Below are 24273 nucleotides of genomic sequence, written 5' to 3'. Positions count from 1 at the left end.
TTGTTGAGTGCTTGGGGTAACGATTGACTTGGTTTATTATGATACTGACAGAGGAAGAAAGTTCCTGTTAAAAAGCAACGCTCTTTCAGTATGGATGTTTTAGAAATTTAGGTACGATTTTGGTACAAGATGAGGTATGTTAGTTTAGCAGTCATTGTAGACAATAGTGATCTAGGCAAATAGATATCAGAAAGGTGAAAAGAATGGCAGTTCCTGTGAGATTTATTCTGACGTTCAGTCTAAACAACTTTAAGTAGAATCTGCTCTGAAGGATTTCAAGTGCCATTCACATTTCTCTTTTCCTGAAGTATGGAATTCATAATTCAATATAATACATATTTAGTCTCTGGTGGTGCTGAGCCTCAAACCAATTTCTCACCATAAAGAAATGATGGGGTGTCAGCCAAAGTAAATTATTACTATAGTTGTCTTTAAAAGATCAATCTTAGCCAAATTATTGCTCAATATATTCTCAGCTACTCTGTTCAGTTACTTTACAGTGATATACCATACTATCTGAATGGCCGCAAGGACAAAGCACAGCAACCATTTTAGAGTAGAATTGCTTCTGAAATCACTGAAAAATTGCAACTTATGACATAGTAGAGCCTGCATTCACTGAAACCATCCTTTTGATGGTAGCTACTCCGCTATCGGTTGTATTACACAAGTGTACACACAGCCACGGTATGAGAGTCTTATGCCTGTTACATAGCACTTGCTTTATTTTTAGTTGTTAGAACTCTTTACAGACAGGTATAGCTCAGAAGGAGCTGAGACATCAGAATCCTAATATTAACTGTTCGCTTTGAAAAACATAATAATTGTTAAAGTGAAGCAAAAAAGAAAATTCACATTTTCATTGGTGAAATAAAACTTTTTATTATTCCAATATGTCAGCGATTACTACTTTACTGTTCAGTTATTGAAGGATAACTCCTCTTAAAGGAATTCGACCTTTAATAAATGTAAGTTGTAGAGTTTTAAAATTGAAATTTATTCTGGAATTTAATCATTATGGGCTTACAGTATAGCTCTTCTTTATAGTTAAAGAACATATAGTCTTCTTTAAAATAGTAAATTGTAGCTGTAAACCCAAAACAATTTTACCATCTTGAAAAACATATTTCAGACTTAGTGTAGATCATCTTTGAAAGATTATTTTTATTTGAAGGTATGTGCATTTTAAGCAATCTCCTATGAGCTCTGAGCTTCCAATTAGGTTGATTCCAAAATACCTCATTTAAGGCAGTAACTTAATTCTCAAGTCCTTGTTTACTTACATGACTTTTTCTGAAAAACAGAAATAATATTGCTAGAAATGAATGCCAGACTTTTGACACTGACTGAAACAGATATCATTTGATATCTTTTTTGTTGAAATAAATCTGACAAATTAATATTCTTTATCATTTCTTTCCTCTCTCGGCTGGATTTTTCAGGCTATGGTAAGTGTTTTATACTGATAAATGTTCTGAAATGTTCCTAATAACTCTTAGGGATTTTATGAATGTCATATTTTATGATGATCTTTTAATGGAAAATAGGAAAACTATTTTATGACCAAGAATTTAATCCGAAGTGAAGTTGTGCTTTATGTGAATGTCTCATCCTCTGCATCATAGATGCCAAAATAATTAGAAAAAGTTTATGGTAAAAAGTCATCTGTGTTCCAAATATCCTTTCTAATGATACCAGTAGATTGTTTAGGACCCAGTCGTGATGCTTCCCCTGTGGAACTAAATAGGCTTAGATACCCAGATAGAGAAGCTGAAAGTGTTCCCTACTTTTAAATCCTCTTGTATCAATCAGCTAAATACTCTGATCCCCCTTGTAAAAGGTGAATTTCCCAAAGCAAATGAAAACTCCTAGGTGCTACGTGGTAATATTTTTCTGATAATTAAATTAATAACTCGTGGAAATATTTTCTTTTTCCACCAACTTTGGCACTTGTAAAGGTCCCTCCTTGTTTTCTTAGTTCCTCTGCACTTCCAGTTTCTCCGCATGCTTTCAGCATGGTATCTCAGTATAAGGTTTATCAAAATTATGTACATATTGTTAAAATGTTTGACTCCCATTTGTTTCCATAAAATCACCTTTTGAAGAATCCAGTTTTCAACAGCAGCCTTACTAGTTCTCTTCTAAATCTGCAGGATAATTTTTTTTCACTAATGCCGTGGGACTGCATTCCCTGCTTGGTTTGGATTGAGTCGTTAGGGAGGATAAGAGAGTCAGAATCCATCCACAGGAAGAGTTCTCCTTGCCGCAGTCACGAGTATCACTGTGGGTCGTTATTAGAGAGAGTTCTAGTAGAATATGTCTGGTATAGAAGGGAAAGACAATGAAAGGAGAAATGGTTGTTCAAGTGGAGTAACAATACGGAGAGTTGTTTGAAGAACAGCACAGAGAGCTTGAGCAGAGCTCTGTCTAATGGGAAGCCAGAAAAGAGAGCGCATTTGCTGAGTAATCACTGTAAATTCTACTTTTAAGCAAAAATGTTCTCTCTTTTTGTGCTAGTTAGAGCTTTTATTTGAGGTGGGTCTACAGCCAGGGAGAGGAATAGCACTAATTACAGTAAGAAGTCCTTAACTCACCATGCCCACACAGCTGTGCTGATCTGCCCAGTCACAGGCAAAGGTAGCTAGCTCCATTTTTCTGTCTCGCTATGCTTCAGCCTTTGCTTCTGTTAATACAGGTCATCATTTCAAACGTGATGAAAACTCTAGGAAATCCCTGGTTTCATTTGATTTAAAGGTGACTTTGTACTGTACAATCACTGTCATCAGGCAAATTTCTTCTTCTGATCATTCAAGAATGTATCATTACCTAGCTTTAGCATTTGATTATAAGAACACGAGAAGAATTTGTGAATCCCTGCTGCTGTGGTAAAACAGTCTGCTTGGTTCATGCTGTTGAAGTGAACACACCAGATGAAACAGTTGCCCACTTCAGCTATAACAGTAATGCACTGATGCTTCTTTTTATGTAAGTGTCTCCACAACAAAAGTATTTATAGAGGCTACAACTCGATTATGATAGCTTAAACTCTTTTAAGATTGAAGACATTCATATAAATTGCACCTGCTGTATCCTCAGCTTTTGTACATTGTCAGAGTTATCGTCAGATAAAAGCCAAGGATCTGGACTAGTTTACATTAAACCTGCTCCTTGCAGTCCATTTTCTTAATTCCTGTAATCATTAATAGACAAAGTGGATTCAATATTTTAATATTTGTACATTAAATAGATAAATCATAAAAATAATCAAACAGTATTTGTATATTTGCAGGGGTTTTAATTCTGCTAACTGGCAATCATAATAATGCTTTATTATTACTGCACTGCTTTATTTTGCACCTGTGTGTTCCAGCAATTAAGAATTATTTGTGGGGAAATGAAGAAATTATTGATGAACTTGTTTGGTTTTGTTGTTTTCCATGCTATTTCTGACTAATTTTAATATTCAGAAGGATCGTAGAGGCTGGACGGGGCATGCTGTTGTGTCTGTGCTATGAAAACAAATACGAGTAGTAAATGGTATTAGAGTGGTGTCCAGTAATGATTGCGTAGTTAAGCTGAGGTGCCATTTCTTTTCTAAATCTGTTTTCTGGGCTTAATACTGCAGTTCTGTTGAACATTTCAGGATCAGACATCAACTTTTTTAATAGAAAAATTACAGGAAGGGGGTAAGTAATTTTGGACAACAGCTTGTTTCCTTTCGAGTGTCTCCTTCCTACCCCCCTCCCCACCTCCAAGCAACAGAGCACAATCCGTCTTTCAAAATAATAAAGTTGAGAACCTTGGAGTGATAAATTACCTGTAGTTGCTCAAAAAGAAACATTTCTGAAATTGTGCAGCTTTTAAATGCTGAAAGCAGTATTTTCTGTCAGATTCGCCTCTAGTGGGTAACTTTTACAATGCATTAAAAATATACCGGTATTTGTAAAGTGGTAAAAAATGTTTTGTCGTCATCTTTTTTTTTTTTTTCCCCTGGTGATAGAAGTCTGTAGATTCTTTGAAAGGAAAATAAAAAATGTGAACGAAAAGACAATCAGGAAAACTGAAACCCTCTGTAAAAACAGAGGAATGAGTATGGCCTGGCACAGCCGGCATTCGTGAGCAGTTGCGAAACGTTAGCTTGACTGCTGCTTCCTCCCTGCTACTTTAGCAGCTCAAAACACAGCTTTTTTTTTATTATTATTATTTCATCATGGCAGGTGGCTCTTTTTTTTCACCCACGTAATTTTTCATTTAACATTTAATTGTAGCTTGAGTCTAATTAGCTTTTACTCATGGTTACCCCTTTTCAGTTTTTGCTAGAATGACTTCTGATTACGTTAATTTATTTATTTAAGCTGCTACAGCAAATTTGGAGGTAATACATGAAACAGTGTAGATACAAGTTATTAGGGGGCCTAAAAGGGCTTTAGCACAAAGGAGGCTAAGTTATTTTAAATACTATATCAAGGGCTTGGAAAAACATTAAAAAATTAAATAGGTGATGTTTTGCTTTATCTTCTTCTCTTAGTGATTTTTAGTTTGTGGTTTGCTTGGGGTTTTTTAAATAAATTTGTTGTATGTTGACGATGTAATTGTATCTACATAGAGATCTCTACACTCTGCAGGTCAAATTCTCATTTAAGGAAACACTCACTCCTTGCTTCATTCCTGAGGAGCAGACACTGCTCAGTGACTGTTCAGTGCATCAAGCTGTTGAATTATCACCAACTACAGAATGTTTCAGAACAGAGACATTTTATTTATGGGATTTCTCTTGAAGGTGCAGTTTATTCTGACTGTGATACATAGATGGAAATAATCCTTGTGAGGTTTTTTCGCTAAAATTCCTTGTAAATTTAATGTGATGACCGTTAACTTTACTGGTTTATCACAAATCTCTCTAGATATCACTTTCTTCTATTGTCCTTCCAACATGACAACCACTTTATTAAGAGCAGCCTAATTATCTGTTTCCTCTGCGGCTTTGTTATTTTATATAGGACACTGTACTATGATTTTAGACACATTTCTGATTAAGGAGCAAAACGGTGAAGCTGCATGATTCCAGGAGTGGCCCTTGGGAGAGCTGGGCCTCAAGGACACATGACAGGGTCAGAATTGCTTACCTACTTTCCTTTTGCTTACAGGAAAGAGTCTCTGTTTATTGGCCTACGCTGATAGCATGAAGCTGCAGTTCTCCTGCTGGCTCATGCACTTTGACTTGTTGCTGGAGGACAGAACACAGTAGCATTCCCTCCCCTGTATTCAAGGCTAATGTTGTTGTTATGCTCTTTGTATTCCTGCCCTGACAATAGTCCACGTTGCTCTATAGCCTGGAATGGCTGGGATTGTGTATGTTAGACCTAAATGATCAAATCACTTCCTGAGTATAAGGGACACGAAGACTAGAGGTCAAAGCTATAGAGCTAACATGCTGTAGGTGAGTAAATGGAGATGGCAGCTTTCCAAGTAGAGGAAACCCGTGCTTCAAGAGGGATCAGAAGATGGGTACTTTTAAAATGAATCTTTTTAAACCTAAAACTCTACTGATTATGAAAACTGTTTCTTTCCCAACACATTTTTGCTTGCCATTTCTCACCTTGATGTGTGGGTGTTAGGACCTGACCCGGACTTGGGAGCCCAGAGAGTCGTGAAGGTTCTGTGATCCCCTCAGGTTGAATTAAGGTGAACAGACACCAGATGAGCAGTTGAAATGTTTTACTTGCAGTAAAAACAGCTTAATGGAGAAGGATAATAAGCAACGTGGTCTCTTTATAAATCTATAAGAAAGAAGAGAAAGAAAAGAAAATAAAATGAAAGGAGAGGAAGAGAGTCAAATCCAGATCTTCCCCAGGTTCCAATGTTATCTCTGGTCCAATAATCTTGGGTGGAGGGTGCACACGCAGCAAAGTTTTCTGTCGCCTTTAAGTTCATTTTAGCAGCTGATTAGCGTACTAGTCCAAAAGAGGCAAATACTCCATGAACTCATTTCCACGAGAGACGAGGAAAAAGGTGGAGCAATGGTTCTGCACGTGCACTGAGGGGGAACGGGTGCACCAGCCCCCTCGGTGATCATGCTCACCTTGCCTTCACTCCTCTCCCACTTCCCACAGATTTTTGCTGACTTCATCCTTCTCGAGCAATCATCCAGCTTCTGAGGCAGGATGCTCACCTCTTCTCAATCCTTATCATCTCTTCAGCGTACAGAATGGAGCCAGTGATTAGCGGTCCTTGTACTTGATGAGAAACACTCGTACGGGCTACAGTTCCCCCCTTTGGGAATTCTCTCTCTTATTGGACAGTGCAGCCAGAAGGATGTGCTTCCTTTGGGACAGCCCACACCTCCTGTGCTGGCATTCCTTAGCCTAATCACAAAGGCCACAGCTTGTCCTTGAGATTTTCAGTGTTGATAAATGTTTGAGGCATTAATTCCTTCAGTCCTATAGCATTAGGTTTTGTCACAAAAAGTTTGAAATAGCAAAGTGTGGGCTCTGTTTAATCTTCCCTGTCACTTTGTCAATCTCACTGGTGCACACCAATAGAAGGAAAAGCTTCTCACAGAGGAGCAAACAGTATTATTCTCTTATTTATAACAGAGTGGGAAAACTGATAGCAAATTAATGGCATAGGCTTGGTAAACCACTGAGAGTTTAAAAGAAAAAATAAAAAAAAAAAAAGGCGGAGGGGTTTCCTTGCATCTAATATTAACTGCAATAGGACAGTGATGAATCAAATCAAATATTTCTGTGCCAAGGTTGACTTCTTACCCTATAATTGGTTTCACAAGATTAATAAATTTGTGTCTATCAGCAAGTTTAATTATTATCAAGGGAAACTTATTGAAAATTGAATGGGTATGTTCTCAGGGGAAAGTGAACATTTAAAATTAAAATTAAGTCATAATATCTCTAAATTAAGAAAAAAAAAAAAATCCATTTTAAAATTATAGGGAAGAAATTGGAATTGTCTCTCCGTCCAAAGATTAATGATGCGGTTCTGCTGATTTAAACCTAAATTGCTTCTGACCCAATATGTATTTCACAAAAATAAGAATGTCATATGCAAAATATCATTGAAACTTTTGCTGTAATAACTCTATAATGGTGGACTACAGAGACTCAGTTCACAGTAAGGTGAAAATCTGTGTCATCATGACAAAGGCTACAATAGACTTACAGTTGGGGGGGGTTTATTTGATCCCCCTCATGCTGCTAAACTATGAGGGCAGCAATGTATGACAAAGCAGATGCTGGTTTCCGGGAGAACAGAAATAAAGCACAAGTATAAAGGCACACTTGGAATGATTTAGAATTGGGGAAGGATGTACAAGCCCAATTTTGCACATAAAATACAGTAATGTAGCAGTATTATGGTTAATATTTTGTACAGTGGAATAAATCTTATCTGTTTCTGTCGGGCCAGAAGGACTACTGATAGCAGAATGGTATTCAGAGTTGAAATACTATTTTGAAAACACACAGAACTCCTCGTGCCAGGGTCTTTTTCTTTATGATCATTATACTCTCTAATTAATTCTCAAGGACCCATTTAAGTTACAGGGATATTGCAGTAAGGAAGATGAAAATTCCTTTTTTATTGTATATTAAAAATACTTTCTCTTGAGTGCCTTTGTACATGCTATGCTAGAGCAAATGAGATTGTCTCTGCAACCAGTGGCGTAGTCTTCAGAACTGGGAGGTGTTTGTATCTCCCCAACATCGTGTGGGCAAAAGAGGACAGACTGAGACAGAGCTCCAACCTTTTTTCCTCCTTACAAGAACCAGACTATCTATCCATACATCCACTTATAGTATTGGATGAATGTTGCCTCTAAGGAAAAAAATATGTTAAGATTTCCCAAAGACTTTTTATTTAAGACAAGTAGCATTTTGTATCCGTACACACAGTTTAAAAATGCTCGGTGAGTTACAAAAAATTATCTGGACTGACAACTTAAACCATAATACTATTGCAAAAATAATCTCTGATGCTGCTGTGGACAGAGACAGCTTCCAAATGAGGGCAGGATGCCTGTCCTTGTACCATATTAATTTGGTTGGCAAAGCAGGAAAAAAAAAGTGACAGGCTGTGGCTTAAAAAAACTGAGTCATAAACCTCTGAATAACAGGTTTTATATTAGAAATGGCAGTTCAGCTAGGCACTGCTGAAAGGAACAGCCATGATGATGGAAATTGTGCTTGCATTATGTACTGAAACTTTAAAAGTTGCATGCTGTGAACACAAAAGGTTTTGTAAATCCTGCAGTTTTGCTTAAATCCAATTGCATCATCAAGTACTGGTTGCCTTCCATTAGATTGTACAACTGCATTTACTGGTATAACTTTTAACAGCTTCTGCATTTGCTTTAAACAGACACTTGCAGCTCGAAAATCTGGTATCTCCATGGCCATGCTCATCCGGACCTCCATAAACGATGATGAAATGGTAAGTGTTGTCATGGCAAGGTTCAGTCATTTAAATCACGGAGAAAGTTTTATTCAAAGCTCTTCAGAAATTATTTCAGCCTTAGACACTCCAGACTGGATAAAACTGAGTATATAGACATTCTATTGGTTGTGTAGGAACTTTCAAGGATCTTGAGCAGAATTTGCTGCCTGATGTAGAGTGACAAGACAAGGGTTGCTCCTGCTGACTCAGATCCGTGACAGAACAGACTAAGCAGGAAACCTTTGTTTTACAAAATAGTTACTTGGGGAAACCTTTTATTTTAAGTTGCCCAGCCGCACCATGCTTCACCTGCAGTCTTTCAGCATCTGTCCCTCTTCATCACACCGTGAGCACAATGAGAATGACAGGGCTCTGCAAGAAGATTTCTGTGTGATGATTTTTTTCCCAGTTGGTTGCTGGGACGTTATTTGATTTTGTAAATGTAACTCCTGCTAATAACACATGTGATTCTAGATGAAGAAATATTTAACTCATACAAGAAGTGACCAGGAGGATCTTTTAAAAAATCATATTCTCATAGCTAGTAAAACCTGTACGTTGTCATTTTCCATTACAGCCTTAACATTTTGCAAAAGAAATTTATTTTAAACAAAAATACGAGTGCAGTTTCCGTCATGAGTTTTTGAAGCGTGATGCAAGCAGATTTACATGTATGAACTAAGCAAAAGCACTAATTTGAAAGAATAAAGGCCCCTTTTGTGTTCCTCCAATTGCTAGTGCAAGCATAGCCTTCTAGAATAAATCCCACAGTGAGGAAAAAAAAAAAAAGTGCTGAAATTTTCTTAAACTGTTGTTAAGCTTTATAGTAGAAGAATGGAAGAGTGGAATATGTTGACAGATATTCTGGGAACTGAAACCCGTAGCACAAGTATGCACACATCCATCACTCTGATTTATTGTGAACTTTCTGTGCTTATATGGCGATCATAAAGGAACAATTTGGTGGTGTTCAGGGATGGATTGATGAGGTAGGAAACAGCTGGGTTTTGAAATGATCTTTCAGTAGGAGCAGCAGTTATTTTGTTCTGTTTTCTCAAAATAGCAACAAAGGTTGATAGAATGAAGAACTGTGGAATCTTAAAAAGAAGTTAAAGGCTGAGGGAAAATTATAAAGAACAAACTTATGCCATGCAAGTCATACAGAATAAAAATTTTTTCCATCTATGTTATAGCTGCTGCAAAAATATCTTAAGTTCAGTAAGAGACCCTAAGATTTTCCATATACTTTACTACCAAACAAACCAATTTATTAAGTATTGCTGCCTTTTACAACAATAAACACAGGTTCAACTATTAATTTACGTACCTCCCCTCATGCAAAAACTTCCAGGCTTTGACTTTGGAGAGCTAAAGCTGGAACTTCTGGAGACAATATTAATTGCCAACAAATGCAGGACAAGAAAGAATATTTTGGACTGCACTTACAGATTCTGACTTAAGTAATACTGTTGAGGAGGAAAAAAGAAGGCGGCAAATCCCAGAGAACAGATCAATGCAAACATTTCCCCAGTGCTTGCTGTCAATCAGGAGAAACGACTGAACTATGATTCAGGTGAAATGGAAAGGGAAAAATAAGTTGAATGTATTTTTATGCCTTTATACTCTTTGGCCTATGTTTGAACCAGGTCACATGAAAAATTGTGTTCCAGAAATAGATATGTCTCTTAAAATCTTTAAATAAAAATGTAAGTCCAAAGGGAGACAACAAATATAATTTAGAAACTGTAAAAAAAATAAAGAGGTCAGTAAGAGAATTTTGTTTAATGCCAGCCCTCACTAAACGTTCTAAAAGGTAGTGGGTACTCTTTCAAGGATAAATGTAGTGGCACAGCCAGTAAAACCACTTACAAGATGTTTACAACAAATGAAAGGTAATGCTTTTCTACTTGGGCTGTAAGTAGCCAGCAGAACTTAATGCCTTAAGGCATCATTAACACTGAGTAGAGCAAGATTTGAAAACAAAAAGAACAGACATTTTCAGGCATAAAAGAACTCTTGGATACTCTCCACAAAACCGGATGAGTGCAGTCACCAATGACAGTTAAGGAAGAAGATTCCCTTTGGGCAAGTTATTCCTCTGATTAAGGCTTTTCTGGTTTTTACTCTCCCTCAACTTTTTCTGGAGGGAATACTAATGACTCTGATGGGGAGCAGGTTATTTGGCTGATTAAATTCAGTATGGAGATTCTTTGAACTACTGCCTTGTATTAAAAATCAACCACTTATTCCAAAAATTGAAACCTGAGGTTAAATGCTGTGAGCTTTGCCACCCACCATTGCTGTCCTTCTGGTGTTACACGTTGACCACACAGGGAGTTTGTGTGTTCTCCTGCACTCTTCCAAAGGTATTTGAAGCAGTGTCAAAGGATTAACTTCAGTGACACTTAAAGGTGTGCTTTCAGTCGAGGATTCATTTAATTGCTTTGCTGAACAAAGAGACAGAGCTGCAAGTATGTGAAAATAATACCTCAATGACATTGCAAAAGTTATCTCAAGTAGTACATAACAGAAGTGAACTGCACTTCAGAGGATGAGCAGATAACTAAGTAATCCTCCTGTAGATTAACAGTGCTAAATGTTGCCGTGCCCAGAGCTCAGTGAATCTATATAATAGATACATTTAAACAGAGAAGAGTAGTAGGAACGAAAGCCTCTTGATAGTATGATAATTAAAATTCTCCTTTATAATTGTAGTTGCTTTATTAACAGCAAGGGAAAGATCGTAGTCAGCAGCAAAACCAATCTGCAAGTTGTGTCTTTTCAGCTGAAAACTTCATTTACCCTCAAATGTTTATTTCAAGGCCTGTTGAGCTGTGACGTTTCACTACTTACTGCCATTTCAGAAATAGGTAAAGGTTACTGGCAAAATTCTAAAATTATCTATACTGTGAAAAAACAATGAAGCTGCACAGAGTGAACGGGCAGGGTTTGTACTGATACTGCTAGAGTGCAGGAGGGCGAGAGTGTAAGCTGCAAAGAAATCTTCAGAGATCTGCTGGTTTCTGGGAAACGTGATACCTCAACAAGCTACATAAATTCACTTTAGCTTGGTTTTGAAAGTTCTGTCTGATCGCTGTAGCTGGTAAGCGGTGACATAGGAGGCAGAGGGTGGAGAAATAGCCAGAGATGAAGTTTTCCGAGTTACGTGGCCATGCCTAGCCCCGTCCATCAACCCACCGCAGACCTCTGCTTCCAGGGGAGCTACGAGGTGGCTGATTGCCTGGGATAGACTAAGCAAGCACCCTGGACATCAATTCAGTATTTGGTTTAGTCTCTTCTGCTGGATCAGCTTCTTTTCTTAGTTCAGTTCCAGCATTCTCAGAGGTGCCAGGATCCAGTGCCCATGAAATGTCTGACTGCATTTGGTCACGGGTCCTAAGGCAAAAGAGGCCAAGAAATGGGTGTGGATTTTTGAGAGTATGGATCATTCTTGTTCGTAGGCAAAAAGCATCTTGGTGCTTAAAAAGGAGGCAGTAAATCTGCTATTACAGGAATACAGACAAGATGGAACTATAAAATTGACCCACTTCTATTTGATGCAGAGATTATATGAACAGTAAGTATTGAAGGATAACATTGTATATAATCCAAGTCCATTTGTGCAGCGTGTCTCAGTTCCAGTAGGAAGTATTTAAATATTCAGAAGTAATATTAGGTAGACTTAAAATGCATCAATGAATGTAAATTTAATGATTTTTTTTATATTTCTGTCTCAAAATATAAAAAATATACATGACTCTGTGTTAATTGATTGACCTGACTCCAAACTCTCCTTTCTAATCAGTAAAAATGGTCATCCAGGATTCTTTTGTCTTCAAAGTTGAAGGCAAAATTAATAAATCAGTATAATCAGTATTCTGCAAATTAGTTTATACTTCTATGTATATTCTGATATTTTGTGACACTATAATCACCTATAGTTTAGCTCCAGTTCACTTGTATTAAAAAATACTTGAAAAAAAAGTATTGATTTTTTTTTTTTTTTTCTTACCCAACAGAAAATACATGTCTTCAAGAAGACATTGCAGGCTTTGATCTATCCAATATCATCAACTACACCTCATAACTTTGAAGTTTGGACAGCTACAACTCCCACATACTGCTATGAATGTGAAGGGCTACTTTGGGGCATAGCCAGGCAAGGCATGAGATGCACCGAGTGTGGTGTCAAATGCCATGAGAAGTGCCAAGACCTCCTAAATGCTGACTGTTTGCAGAGTGAGTATCTCCTGACAGCTAAAGCTTTGCAGTAGTTCACACCTTTTGATTTTGTGTGTACACTCAGATGTTTCCTGAAATGAAGGGCCAGAGCATCAGAAATCAGTGAAGGCATGTTGATCGTCATTGGCTGAGGAGCTAGCCAGAAACTTTATGAAATACCTGTTGTGAATTTGCTGTTGTCCTTGGAACTTGCTGAATGTTGCTGGTCAGTTACAAAATAATGTTTGGTACCATCGGTATATCATTTACTTTCCACTGCCTGTGGCATCACCCAGATCAATTTGTTACGTGATGTAAATCCACTTTGTGTTATTTAGCTCAGAACACCAGAAATGTCAAAGCAGAGCTAAAAAAAAATATTCCTAATACTTATTGTAGTCATATTAGTATGCCATAGGATAGACAAAAACATGGAACCGTAAATAGGGTCTTGCCCCTTCAAAATACCGAACCATGTATGAGTAAGGGGAAAAAAACATTAGTCAGAAAGTCCTTTGGGACTAGAATTAAGTTGAAACCACCTTTTTCTTTGCTTTTTCATTGGCCAAATTGATTCCAGCCACCACACATTTTCCTCCAAAAATAATCTAAGGTCCATTTAAACCATACTTAAATTATGACACAATCACTGCACAAGATTCTAAACAATAGAAAATCAAGACCTGCAAACTTTCTGATATTCTGATTTTGGAATGGAAGGGGCTTTTAGATCTCTGGATTTATTTCATGGTTTTTAGTGTTGATACGTTCCTAAGGTTTTATCTAGTTTCTACATGTAGGAAAAGTACATAGATATTGGAGTCAGGTCTTCTTTCTTCGCCCTGTGTTCTCTATGTGAGGAGCTGTCACGAGGGATGGATTCACAAGATTCATACTGTTCAGCAACTAATCACAATTGCCCAGAGCAACAGACCCCATGGAACATAAAACAATGACAAATTTCTAAATCAGACTGCTTAATTGTGCTTAATTGTGATTCTGCACTATGGCTGAAACTGGGCTGTGTTTGACAGCTAAGCTTTTGACATTATTTCACAAGCGAGAAAAGAAAGTTTGTTTTGAAAATCAAATATTATAAAAGTATATTGTGCAGCATTAATACAGTAGTTGGTGGTGAGTTTTCAAAAGTGTATAAAGTAGTTACTAGTGAGTAGCTTCTTCAATAAATGCAAATAACTTCTGCTACCCGGACAGTAACAAAAGAACTTACACTTTTATAATGTCAGTTCCTGTTCATTCTTACTGACTACTTGTGTCATTTCATTCCAGGTACATTTTAAGACTAGTAAAAAATAATTAATGGCACATAGGCCCACTGATGTCTCTCTAAGTAGTCATTTGACACCCTAGTTCTGCTGGGAATCACTTGGCTTGTATTACCTGGACTTAGAGGCATGAAAATGAGTTGAAAGAATGATGAGCTTGTACTTCTGCTGGCAACAGGATATGTGCAAGTCACTTGCCAACTAACTGCTCGTTAAGTTGATGGAGGAAGTATGTAGTAGAAATAGGTTTCCTAAATTTAGTCATTCCCCTTAAGCACATCTTGTTTAGCACTATTTATGTACAGGAGGATGAGAACATGGAGGAAGGGTACTGAATTGATTCTGATATTCTCAAACTGGAATGTGGGATTCATCTTATGGGGGGCCTCAAAACGTGCCTGTCTGGATGGCAGTGGGTGTAATTGAAGCTTACTCGATGGACGTTGCTGCATCTGGAGAGACTGCCAGGACTCTCACTTGTGGCTCCCGGCAAATGCTTGACATCTTGATTTAACAGTGCTGTAATGAAGTATTGTAAAGATCAAATGGTTATGAACATCGTAACCATGCCTTTCTGTTTGGAGGAACCCTTCTCTTGCTGTTAGTTGGGTGGTTCTTGTCTCACCAAATATGTGTGAAAACCCTCCTCTGTTCCACCAGGTTTCCCAGCGTAGTCACTGCTTGCCATTCTGCCCTTTTGGAATTACATTACAGGGAGTTGGGTGTTTTTCATACTTCAGGTTTGATTCTGTCTCATGGATCATCTGTCCTGTAGTGCACTCTACTAAATACAGCACAACACAGACCAGGGACATATTCTGAAGAGGTACCTCACATCCAATCACCCCTGACTTTAAAATCTTTAGATCTGACCTTTAAGATTTGGATTCATTTTTATCAGAGAAAAGAGCAGTTGAGTCTTTGTATTCTCATTCCTGCAGAAGTTTGCAGAGTGAAAAATGAAAACTTCCTGAGATGCCTGTGGAAGCTGGCATATATAAAGTCTAGCATTTTAATCTATTTTTGCTGTTTGAGAGAATCACAGTTTAAACAGGAATTGTTACTAAAGCTATTTCTGCACATTTATAAAAGTATTGTGAGAAAAGCAAGATCCAAGACCATGTCCCTGACAGCGTCAGTGTTACGAGTTTCTTGGAATCCTCATCTAGTCTGTGGTTTCTCATAATAGAGAATGGCTAGAGAGGTTCTAACTTCTGGGGCTTCTTACAAGTGATGAAATTTCCTGTCACTGTACACACTGGAAAGCAACTTTCAAGCTGGCTAAGCCCGAATGTAATGCCTTTGTATTTCTGTTGGCATCTGGTCATGGTTCACCCCCTTCTGAGCAAGAGTGTATGCTGCCATGGAGGGGCTGAGCTGCCATTGCCACTCAGAATTAGGGATCCTTTCCCTGGGGGGTGATATTCACCTGCTGACCACACTTCTTCCTGTTCCACCTTTTCCACTATCAAGGAAGTAAGCTGCTGGTAACTTTCTAAGAGCTCTTAGAATATTTTTAGCATATTTTTACAAATACATAAATGCTAAGGTTGAGAGAGCGCCTTCAAAGAATGAATAGGATTGGCAGCTATCTGTGGTGTCAACAGTTTGGTAACGTTGAACAGCTGAGTGTTGAAAGAGTAAACCTGTCATATTTTTTGCAACAGATTAATTGTTCAGTGAGTTTGAATATTATACTACTTTAAAATGGAATTCATGTACTATATGTTAAAAATATTTAACATTCCATTAGAAAAATGAATTGAATGGTGCAGTTGGTTAAATCTCTATTTCTAAGAAATCTGACTGAATCCTACAGTATCATAAAGTGAAATGAATGTGGTTCGCTCGGATTATTTTTATCACAGTCGTCCTTTTGGCCATCTCATAATCACTAGGATATATTGGCCTCCAAGCTTCTGTGATTTTTTTTTTTTTTTTTAAATATGTAATGATTTCTAATGTAAACTGTAGAAATGAATTAACATCTCAAGCTCTTTAAGGTCAATATCTAAGCTTGTTCCAAATTAGGTTTAAAAAAAAATCAGTAGTACTTTCATTAGAGCTCTCATCTTCAACAAGATATCCCTCTTTAGTAGTAGGTGCAATATTAAATCAGAATTGATTTCAGTCACGTTGAGTTTGTATCACTCCCTGGGGTAAAAGGGGCTCGTTAACTTACTGTGCAATGGAAGTTACGATATTGTCTTAATTAGTCTGATCAATACTGCATGAAAATAGCTGTTGATAGATTGTCAGCAACAGAGGATGTCAAAATAGCTACAGTAAATAATTTAGTATAAATAGGAGGCTATGCTGATTTTCCACTAAAATTTAAAGTTGCATTTTAACCCATATTCCAATTTTGTTTGTACTGTCTCAATAATCAGCAAGGTTTTCAGCAGGAATACATTATTGCCATTCAGACTGGGTCCATCCTTTATCATTTGGTTACGAAGTTGTATCTGTACTTTTTGAGGAAGGGCAGAAAATAAGAAAAAATGAAAAATTTTGCTTTCCTGCATCTTACAAGAACCACCTGTCACACTTTCCAGGCAGCTCAGCAATCACCTCTCTTGTTATAAAATCACTAGAGAATTCAACTGGTGTTTGGTTTCACGGTAGCATTTGCTTCATTTTCTACTAATCCCTAATTTTTCAGTGTGGAAAATCCTTAATCGCTAGAACTTTAGTTTTCCGCATTCAGAAAAAAAAATAGGTACTCAGACCAAGGTTTTCAGGATTTTTCATTATTTAGTAGCTATAGAAAACACCCTGAAGAAGCCACATAAATCAGCTTTTTTGACAATCTGGTATCTCATCCCAGACTTTTCCAATCTTATATTAGGCCCTTCTACTTTACTATCTCTCTCTCTTTTTCATCCTCCGATGTGCTAAGAAACATTCAGATACCATGAAAACAGTGAAGACCAAAGCATGAATTGTTTTGTAGGACTTCACTGAGATCTTATGCTGAAAGATCCAGCTCTCTAGATGTGTTGATAATCTCTTCTTTAGACATTTTAGGCTGAGAGTGACCCAAAAAAAAAAAAATGCCATCAAAAGAACATAATAGTGTTTGATGGTATCATAGAGAAAGAACTATGTTCCTCTTCAGGATTGAAATATCTGAATTTTGAAATCTGAGTCAGAATCTGAATTCTGATTGCATAGCGAGTTATTCAGCTTAAATTTGTCTTAATTTTACTATCCATTTAAAGGGAATAATAATACTTAGATCCTCCCAGGAGCTGCGTATGGCTAGCTGGATGATGTTTTCACAACCTTTTGGAAGGGTAAAGTACTTACTGCTGCTAGTGATGATGTTGATGATTGTCACACTCGCTGCCATGAACCCTCCAGTACTGTTTAGCAACATCAGTTAAAATTCAGCAGTACATACAGCGAGTGGTGATATGTCATTGATTATAAAATTTGTAGTATTCCGGCATCTTGCTTTATAGATCAGTCTCATCGAGAGCTGAAATAACCTGTTTAGCACTGCAGGTGTTTAAATATTTGCTTCCGATATTTGTAATACCATTCTGACCACGTAAGTCTGATGCTTCTTTCTTCACACCCAACTGCAAGATGGACGTTTGGGTTTTTCCAAGAGTACACTTAGGTTATTCCAGTACAATATGTGTTGTACAGACATTGATCAGAAACACTTTTCTCTGACAGAAAAAGTACATTTTATAAGATCTTCACTTTTGGCTTTGAAAGGGCCTCTGAAATCAGCTGTGATTTTTAGAGAGAGAAATCTCTCCAGAGCTCTCCTGGGAAGAGCTGTGAATAAAACCTGTAAGAGCATGGCCTCCTTCTGCTCTTTTTGTTTGGTTGGTTTGGGTGGGTTTTTAACCAATAAAAGCTGCAGTGGCTTTGATGTTCTAGACAAATCAACAGGTCACCTGAGTATTTCCTTTGTTTTCCATACTCATTTTGTAGGATAGACCTGACATACCACCACAGGTTAATACAGTCTAGAAGTTATTCTCACGTAGATAATATCCTTTGATCTCTTCTACTATCATCATATACTCACTGAAATGATCAATAATGACAATTTTACTGGAGAGAGGAACATGTCTATTCCATACCTGTGATATATTATTTTCTTGTGTGTCACTCAAGAAGAGTTTTCCAAAAGCCCCTGAAGGTTAATACCACACAGGCACAGGTGTGGTGTCTAATGATTGAGTTTTAACATCACAATTTAATGCCTGCTGCTCAGCTATCTTCCTTTTTTTAAAACGCTGACATGTGGTTGTACTGTAAAAACAGAATTATAGAGTGGTTTGGGTTGAAAAAGACCTTGAAGATCACAGAGTCCAGCCATTAGAGTCCAACAAAGTGTGTGTCATGTTTCACTCTGAGTTATGGATCATTTCCAATGTATTGGCAAGAGAGCAAGAACTGATCCTGCAATAGCTGTGTTCTGTCGTTAGGTTCCATCGGCATGTCACAAGCCTTTGTAGCAAAGCAATACTTTTCTTTCCTGAAAACATATTGGTTTTAGTTAGAAGGTTCTCTAATTTCTACTTCCATGATGTTTACATCTATTAATACATCTGCACCTTTCTATTTCATAAGAGGAAGGAGACTATCGTTGTCTCCCTTGAATCCTGTCCATGGCCTGCAGCTCTTAAGAGCAGGATGATGCAGGTTCACATCACTCTTAGTACGATGAATTTGAAAAATTGGATTTCATAAGATTTTCTGTCTCCATCTTACTCTTTCCAGAACCTTCTTTGTGTCTCCTAGACGTAGTATTCCTTGCAGAAATTCCCCAGGTGCTTCCAGTGTTAGAATTCATGGAAAAGCATTCCCTTAAATCTGCTCAGCTGCAACCTGACTATAATGTCATGTCTACACTTTGGGAGATAGAGCATGAAACAGTGGCTTATAATAAATACCGATCAGAAGGTTCCCCTGTTAACACCGAGCTTTGTGAAGTAGGCCGTGATGTTTGAAGAAGGGGCAGAGTGCACTACTGATCCGGCGTGAGGGTGTCCCTTCAGCGTCACAGGAAAGTTTGACAGTTAGGGTAGTCCCAAACTAATCCAAATGCTTAAATCCACTGAATGTTTGCATTCAGTAGATTCTGAATGCTTCGTTGAATGGATTTACGTGATAATCAACTCTTTTTTTAATGAACGCTGTTCCAGGCAGGAATGAAAAGCTTAGTGCAGGCAGCATCAACAAATACTGAGCTGTATCTGGAAGCAGTCAAGAATGTGTCTGAAGCTGCTATGCCTGTTTCTTTCTACTGTTCTTTAGATTTACGTTGTGTCAGGGCATAGCAGGTGTCTAGATTAATGTCTTTCCTGTCAAACTGAAAATTCTCTGAAAAATGAGGTGGAAACATGATCTGATTTAAATACTGTTTCTATTCAAAGTTTTTGTCCTAATGAACCAAGTGTGGTTTCTTGTACCATCCTACTCCAAAAGGAAAGAGACAAAAGAATGAAAATATTGTTATGTCATGCTGACTTAGGAAAAAAAAAAAAAAAAAAAAGAAATTATTAGAAAAAAAAAATTAAGATATTATTTGAAGAATTATTGAAGTTTAGCTAGTAACAGGCAAAGTACAGAGCAGACAGACCCAGATACTGCACACTTCTACACACCTTTCTGGAAGAATCAGTTTGTCTAATTATGAAAGAGAAGTTACTCACGTGTTCAGATGTTTTCACAGTAGTGATCAGTAGTGAATAGTACTGATTTGATAAACATTTCTAGCTATAACACATACCTGACTGAAGTTGCGTATTAACCTGTCATCTTATACTAAATCAATTGATAATTTTAGGTGTCACAAAGAATAAATATAAGAGGTTTGATATTATCCAGATGAAACACACATCTCCTTTGAATGCTGCAATGCCAAGAATTGGCTGGAGACTCTAGAGGAGAAAAAGAACCAAGAAAAAACTTTTTAATTTAAAGTATTGACCTTTTCTGTTATTTCAGGAGCTGCTGAGAAAAGTTCCAAACATGGTGCAGAAGATAAAACACAGAATATTATTAGTGCTATGAAGGAAAGAATGAAGATTAGAGAGAAAAATAGACCAGAGGTGTTTGAAGTGATCCAGCAAATGTTTAATATTTCCAAAGAAGATTTTGTACAATATACAAAAGCAGCAAAACAATGTGTTTTGGATGGAACATCCAAATGGTCGGCAAAAATAACCATCACGGGTAAGTTTTCTTCTGAACTGTTTAAGAGCTTTTTCTTTCCTAGTCTCATGGTTTGGGAATAAGATTTATTATAATTAGAGCTGGAACAGTGTGTTCAGTGGCATACTTGGTGCATCTGTAAACGGATGAATTTATAGCACGTTAACTGGAAGAGTTTTAAATTACAGCTGTTGGCAAAACTACTTGATAATTCCACTCTCTAGGAAGGAAGGTAAGTAAATGGTCTTGTTGTTTCTCCTCTATTTTACCAGTATCTCCTGTGCTAGTGCTGAACTTTCTGCCACCAGTTGCAAGAGTTAAAGTTCACAATTGTGTTTATGGGTTTTTAATGACTGTAATGCTGGGAACACTGCAGCTTGCAATGCCAGACCCCATTAGTCTGAAACTCATCATCAGTTCTTGTGGCTTGACTAACGGTGTGTTCCGGTCTGGTGACGATGCGTCAGGGAAACCTCTGCACCCAGAACACACTCAAGATTGCTTCCAACTGCATTAGCCTGGTTGCTCATAAAGATTTCCAGATCCTCTGATTTTGACATTTCAGATTTTGAAAACCTCAGCACAGAAAAATCTTTATAAAAGTTCAGATGACTACACAAGTCAACTTAACTTTATGGGATATGGATTAGAGATAAATAGAGATTAAACTAAAAGACCTGAAGAACTGCAAGGCAGCTATATGAACCATTAAAGAGCTCTGCTTAGATTTCACATCTAAATTAACCTTGATTTCATTTTAATGTCATGAGAAATAATAAGCCCACTTCTGATATTTAAAGTAAATTAAATAATTTCTCGTTATCCAGGATTTGCATTATTCCTGTTATGGGAGACAAAGAGATAAACTTTAGGAATTTATTTTTAGCTTTTACTAGTCAGTTTTGCTAAAAACGAGTGGAGCAAAAGCTATATTTTAAAAATAAACAATAGTGTATACTTAAGTGACACCCGCATTTCTCTCACTACTTAGCAGTAACGTGCACAGAAGGTATGTTTAAGTCAGTTCTGGGTGCCTGGTGTTTCCCGCCTGTACATACAGGAATTTTCCTCATGTCTTTTACTCGATATTTTCTATATATCCTCTGTAAGATCAAACACATACACACTGTTCAAAAGATAATAAAGTGTCCGTTAGTACTCTTTTCTTTATGAAACAAGTGAACGGGGTACCCTGAGCAGATAGATGGCATTATTTTATCAAGTTACTCAGTAAATGTGGAAATGTTTTCAGACTCTGCTGGGTGAACGTCGCTTCATTAGTGTTGATACAAAACTCATACTGCTGAATGGCTTGGTTCTTCTCCTTTAGAAATAAAACTCATACTGACTTGTGTTCTGCAGAATCATGACCTACTAAATGAATCATAGAATAATTTAAGAAGTGATGTTGGAAGGGATTTCTGAAGTATATTCTAAGTTAGATTATCTTGCTCAGAGCTTTGTCCGGAGTAGATTTGAAACTCTTCAGGATGGAGATTCCCTATTGTCTCTGGAAAACCTGTCCTGCTTACTGGATAATCTGTTTCAGTTATTAACCACTCACATGTTTTCCTTATACCCAGCTGGGATTTCTCTTGCTGCAGGTTGCAGCTGCTACAGGTTTTTATTTCACTGAGTGCCTTTGAGAGGAGTCCGGCCTCATGGAATCATAGAACTGGGGCAGTACTTCAGCTGTACATGAAGCTGAAGAACGGCAGATTTGTGCCGGAAGAAATCTAAGGAAATTCTGAGATAGTCAGTCAGATGGATTAGGAAAAAGAGAGGCCAGTCTGAAGGTTGTGGGATAGTGCATGAAACTCAGAAGAATAGGTGTTGAATTTTGGGACTGTCACCAAGCACTGGGGACATGAAGAGCTATGTCAGGGAAAATATTTAATTCATATTCTTACTTCTAGTTCCACGTCCAAAGGATACTCAAGTTTGCCTTGTATTCAGGCCAGCATAACAGTTAACAATTCCAGAAGATGTTTCTAAACTGGCACTTAATTCTCCTGTATAAATAGGAGAGGGATACTTGCTTGCCTTCGAAAAATTTCCCTTTCGATGTACAGTGAATGGGGAAGATAAAATATGTTTTAGTTTGTTCCTAAGAGTCTTTTCAGGAATGAGATCTGTAGAAGAAGAAAAAAACAGAAACTTACTTTTTTCACTGAAGTCAGCAGATATGACTGAACTCACACCGGGAGCTGATCTGCTGAGTCAGAAGGTGACATTTTTATGTAATCATGTTTTGTGAGCGCACTGAGGGAGCTTCATTATCCAAAATGATTGACATTAGACAATGTTAACTAAATATTACCACGGAGATGGTTTAAATAATATGTACAAAATAATAAAACCAAGCTCTGGTGATGCTCAGAGTCATGGCAAGTGTTTTAGCTGGAGCTCTCCGGGTTTGGTAGGCTGCTCTTTGACAGCTCTGCTTTCTCCTGAGGTTTCCAGTTTTATGAATTATGATGGAAAATCCAATTGTGTGTATTTATATATGCAACAAAATGCATATACATTAGCTATACACCCACATTAACTGTCAGAAAGGCTGACAAATACATTAACAGTTAACGATAATTGATCTGAACTGTCACTCTGCGATAGAATAGGAAGTATTAGGAAAATCCTCATGGCTCATCTCTCGTGAGGAAAACAAGTGATAAAACCATAACCATACCCCTCATGTTTAATTTCATAATCCACAGTGCAGATTTTTGAAAACTGGAGGTTTTATTTTGGAAATTTTAGTCTGGATCTTTGGAGAAATTTTGGAAATATTTATTTACTGGGGTGAAAATGGAAATCTTAGGGAATTATTAAACTCAAGCCAAGTTATATAATATTATACAACTTGCCATGCTGATTAAACTGAAGTTTGAGAAGAGTATCTGAATTATGCATGGCAAGAAAAGTATTTGCTTTGTGGTCTGTAGTGAATCTTTACCTTTATTTTATCTATTAAATCATATTTGTAACCTTTATACAGTCCGTAAGGGTAGTTAGACAAGCCTTGTCTATCTCCAGAGTAACAGATGCTGGGAAAATTCATCCAGAAAGCTTTCAGGATCCCTCGGGTTGAGGGCCTTGTTTCCTCTTGTCACTCTCTTTTATTTCTTGGCGGTGAAGGCTACGAGGGCTGAAGCACATTTCTCTCCTTTTGTTGCAGTTCTTTGTGCTCAGGGTTTACAGGCTAAGGACAAAACTGGCTCAAGTGACCCGTATGTTACTGTGCAAGTTGGCAAAACCAAGCGGAGAACAAAGACTATTTTTGGAAACTTGAATCCAGTATGGGATGAAAAATTCTATTTGTAAGTATAGGAGATACTGTTGTTTATTGCTTTTTTTAAATTTATGTTTAGGTAATATAATGCTACCAAGTGAAATAATTCCTTGAATATATTTGTTGTCTATACTATGCATATTCATAATGTTAATAAATTAGCAAGTTCTGTATGATAAAGTCACAAAAATATCAATGCTCTCTCCATTCAGTAGTCCTACAGCTCATAATTATGTCTTTTGGGGGATGTGTTGGTGGTCTCTGTTTATTCTGATTTTTTAGGGAACTTAATGTTGGCATTAGGAATGCCTTCCGATGACTCAGATAATGACCATGCAAGTTAAATGCATTTTTATTCAATTATGATTCTCCAAGGTGAAACTGTGGAATTTGATAGTAACTGAAATGCTTCAGGCTCTGGGCTGGGCTGTTTGTAATGTCTGTGCTTTCCAAGACGGAGTGTTGTCCAGAAGTCTGATGTGGAGAGTGTGGTTCAGTACTCCAGTCTCCTTCCTGTGGCCACAGCCTCTGAACTGAATGTGGCGTAGTTTGGTGTCAGCATGTCACAGCAAGTTCAGCCCTGACTGCAGGGCAGATGTTTCCGTCTGTAATACGTTCACTAGGGCTTGAATGTGATTTCATGTCAGTTCTAGTTCTGGCAATGTTCCTAGGAGTTCTTCCAGAAAGACACTTTTTGGTACAGAAAATTCCAGTTCACACGTACTATACTGTTCCTTTCCAGAAATACTGCCTTGGGGTATGACACATTCCTGACTGAGAATGTGACCAACCTGATAACAATATCAATTTGTTCATATTATTCCTCTACACGTAGCAAAAGTATTT

At 37.4% G+C, this 24273-nt stretch overlaps 1 protein-coding gene across 4 annotated transcripts in view; it reads left to right on the top strand.

The window, feature by feature from the left end:
• UNC13C (unc-13 homolog C) overlaps nt 1-24273 on the top strand; it is a 152409-nt gene that overhangs the window by 42287 nt on the left and 85849 nt on the right. For 3 of the 4 annotated variants that reach the window (XR_012634452.1, XM_074916653.1, XM_074916652.1), the window contains exons 7-10: nt 8374-8445; nt 12468-12687; nt 19929-20156; nt 23314-23455. Coding sequence is in view for 3 of the 4 variants with exons in the window: in XM_074916653.1 (XP_074772754.1) it covers nt 8374-8445; nt 12468-12687; nt 19929-20156; nt 23314-23455 (662 nt within the window). In the remaining variant the exon portion in view is untranslated. Of the gene's footprint in view, nt 1-1442; nt 1449-8373; nt 8446-12467; nt 12688-19928; nt 20157-23313; nt 23456-24273 lie in introns of all 4 variants that reach the window. The other variant, XM_074916654.1, reaches the window with a different exon arrangement.

Source organism: Athene noctua, chromosome 13 (genome assembly GCF_965140245.1).
Source record: "Athene noctua chromosome 13, bAthNoc1.hap1.1, whole genome shotgun sequence".
NCBI lineage: Eukaryota > Metazoa > Chordata > Aves > Strigiformes > Strigidae > Athene > Athene noctua.
Note: the sequence above shows the minus strand (reverse complement) of the source record. Positions and strands in the feature narration are given on the sequence as shown.